The 2391-nt window shown below is 49.6% G+C and overlaps 1 protein-coding gene across 1 annotated transcript in view; it reads right to left on the reverse strand.

Moving 5' to 3' along the window:
- Positions 1-2391, reverse strand: part of FANCA (Fanconi anemia, complementation group A) — a gene marked incomplete at its 5' end in the record, with an annotated part of 33232 nt that overhangs the window by 25475 nt on the left and 5366 nt on the right. Inside the window, 2 exons of the mRNA XM_009080412.1 lie at positions 1763-1796; positions 2225-2307. Of these exons, the coding sequence (XP_009078660.1) occupies positions 1763-1796; positions 2225-2307 (117 nt within the window). The remainder of the gene's footprint in view (positions 1-1762; positions 1797-2224; positions 2308-2391) is intronic.

The following is a 2391-nucleotide window of genomic DNA, read 5'->3' on the forward strand; positions in this document are numbered from 1 at the left end:
AAGGACTGGCAGGGATCAGACAGGTTGGCAGCTTGCACAGCTTGTGACTATCAGCCCACACCAATCAGAACCCACAGACTGGGGGACCCTTTGCTTTGTGGCCCCTGCAGCAGCACTTCTGCTCCTTGTCCCATCCTGCCTTGAAATCCCTCCTCTTCCACCAGCTAAAGCAGCTTGTTTGGTTGATTAGCATTATTTAATGAAGAGAAAAACCCTGAACAGAAATGTACCAAGCTGGGGCAGTGAACCAGATATCCCTCACATGCCTCCGCAGGGCTGGGATGTAATACTCTCCTCTCCTGCTGAGGAATACTTTGAGGTTAAGTAGGGGAGAATAAAGAAAAGGAGATAAACTCAGCTTATCTTCAGGCACAGCAGTTCAGCACAGATCAGTGCTGTGAAGCACAGCACTCCCATGCTACTCCCAGCCTGTCCTTCTCCTCTGGTGAAGGTCTTCAGAAATAGGGAATGTTTTTACATTAAAAAGTCCTAATGTCCTCAAAAGATTAATGAAGTGAGACCCCTCAAAGGTGACCCAAAAGGATGCACTAATAAAAAATCTTACATAAAACTCCTGTAATGCATTTTGCAGATACAGAGGCTGCGAGTGCTGCAGCACACGGGAAGGGCAAATGAAGAGCAGGATGCAGACTCCGGTCTGCCTGCCAACAGCCTCCTCCTCCTCCCCCAAAATCCCTACTCCCCGTGCTGATAAACGTTGGTTTTCAACTGCTAAAGGGGCACCTGAGATGGGATTCATACATACTGAATAATCCAGCACTCCTCTTGCAGCTTTCCCTTTTTAGAAGTGCTCGCAGGGTCTGTGAGCAATCTGTGCACAGACAGTGCTCCCTGCGAGTCCTGGGGTGAGGGATGGCGCTGGCAGTGCCCTCAGGGGCTGGCACAGGAGGGCGGGAACAGTCCCGGTGGCGTGTCCTGGGTTTGGGTCAACTTACAGCAGAGGAAAAGCAGCAGCCTCTGCTGCAGCAGTGAGCAGGAAACGTGCCAGCAAGGAAAGCGGTGGAGCACCGTGGTCACTAGGGAACCAGGAGTGACAGCAGCTGCACAGTCAGCTGACACCACCCAGGGGTATAGGGCACGGGAGGGGGGTAAGGAAGGTGACAACAGCAGGTACAGCACCTCAGCTGTGACACAGAACAAAAATAACCCTGATGTGTGCTCAGTCTTTCAGCATCAGGATTTGCATGTCAATCAGGCACTGCCACCCTGGGGCTCTCAGCAGTGTCACCAGGGCAGCTCAGGCCAGGCACATGGTCACCTCATGAAGTCTAAGTGTTTAAAGACTAAACACCTACATTAGCTGTCTTGCTCAGCACAAAAAATAGGTTTTGCAAAACATGAGTCTGCAAACCCCAAGGCGAGTCAGCAAAATGGCTTCAACGTTGGGAATTCACAATTTAATCCACTAAGCAGGAAAAAACTATCTGAGCAGCAAAACTGCTCATGGTCTAACCTTTGAGCTCCATCTGTTCCCAAGCCAACTGGTAAAATCCTGATGTCACAGCTGGGAGCATCCAAAGGAAGTAGCATAAAAGGCAAGAAATGATCTGCAGTGTCTGGAGGTGCTTTAAGGAGCGAAGGGGAAAGCAGAGGCAAATCAAATCAGTGACATGAATATTATGCACAACAGCACAGCCTAAGCAGCCAAAGGGTTTCTCCCCAGGGATTTAGGAATGAGCCAGGAACAGAAGCCTTGGAGACAGCAGAGGCTGCACACAGCCAGGTTCCCAGTGGTACTCACATGCCAGCATTCTCTGCAGGACAGCTTGGCAGATCTGTTCAAAAGACATAAATTCAGGCATTTAGAGATTCAAGGAGCCTCAGAAAAGGTAAATTGACTCAAAGAACGAGTTTCATCCCTCTTAAAGCTTCACTCTGACCTCAGGCTCAGCAGTGGCACAGGTACCATAGGCAGAAGGGCAGCATTTCCCATCTCAACCAGCATTCTATGCCTCAGATGGAAAAGCTGAGCAGCCCAGGTGGAACCAACAAAGATTGAAAGCCCTTGATGTGCCACTTGGAGCAATTGTCAATACAAACAGCCTCTGTTCTGGCTTCACCTTCTCCCCCACTCCAGCACCAGGACCATGACCCTCCCCTTGCTGCTCCAAGCTCCGATTTATTTCTACTCAACAGAGCCCAGAGGTACATATGGAATTACTTTTTATAGCACTGCTTGTTACTAGGTTTGTTTTGTCCTTACATGGGAAACCTTCTGGAATTCCACCTTCCTACCCAGCTCTGAAGTTTGCTCAAAGCCATTCTGAAGAAACACGATGGCAAAGTCTGCAAAATCAAGAAGGAATTCGTGTTTCAGCACCTCCTTGCACACAGATCTCCTGCTCTTCCCCTCCCCACCTGTCCCAGCAG

This window comes from Acanthisitta chloris, unplaced genomic scaffold (genome assembly GCF_000695815.1).
Source record: "Acanthisitta chloris isolate BGI_N310 unplaced genomic scaffold, ASM69581v1 scaffold29408, whole genome shotgun sequence".
Taxonomy (NCBI): Eukaryota; Metazoa; Chordata; class Aves; order Passeriformes; family Acanthisittidae; genus Acanthisitta; species Acanthisitta chloris.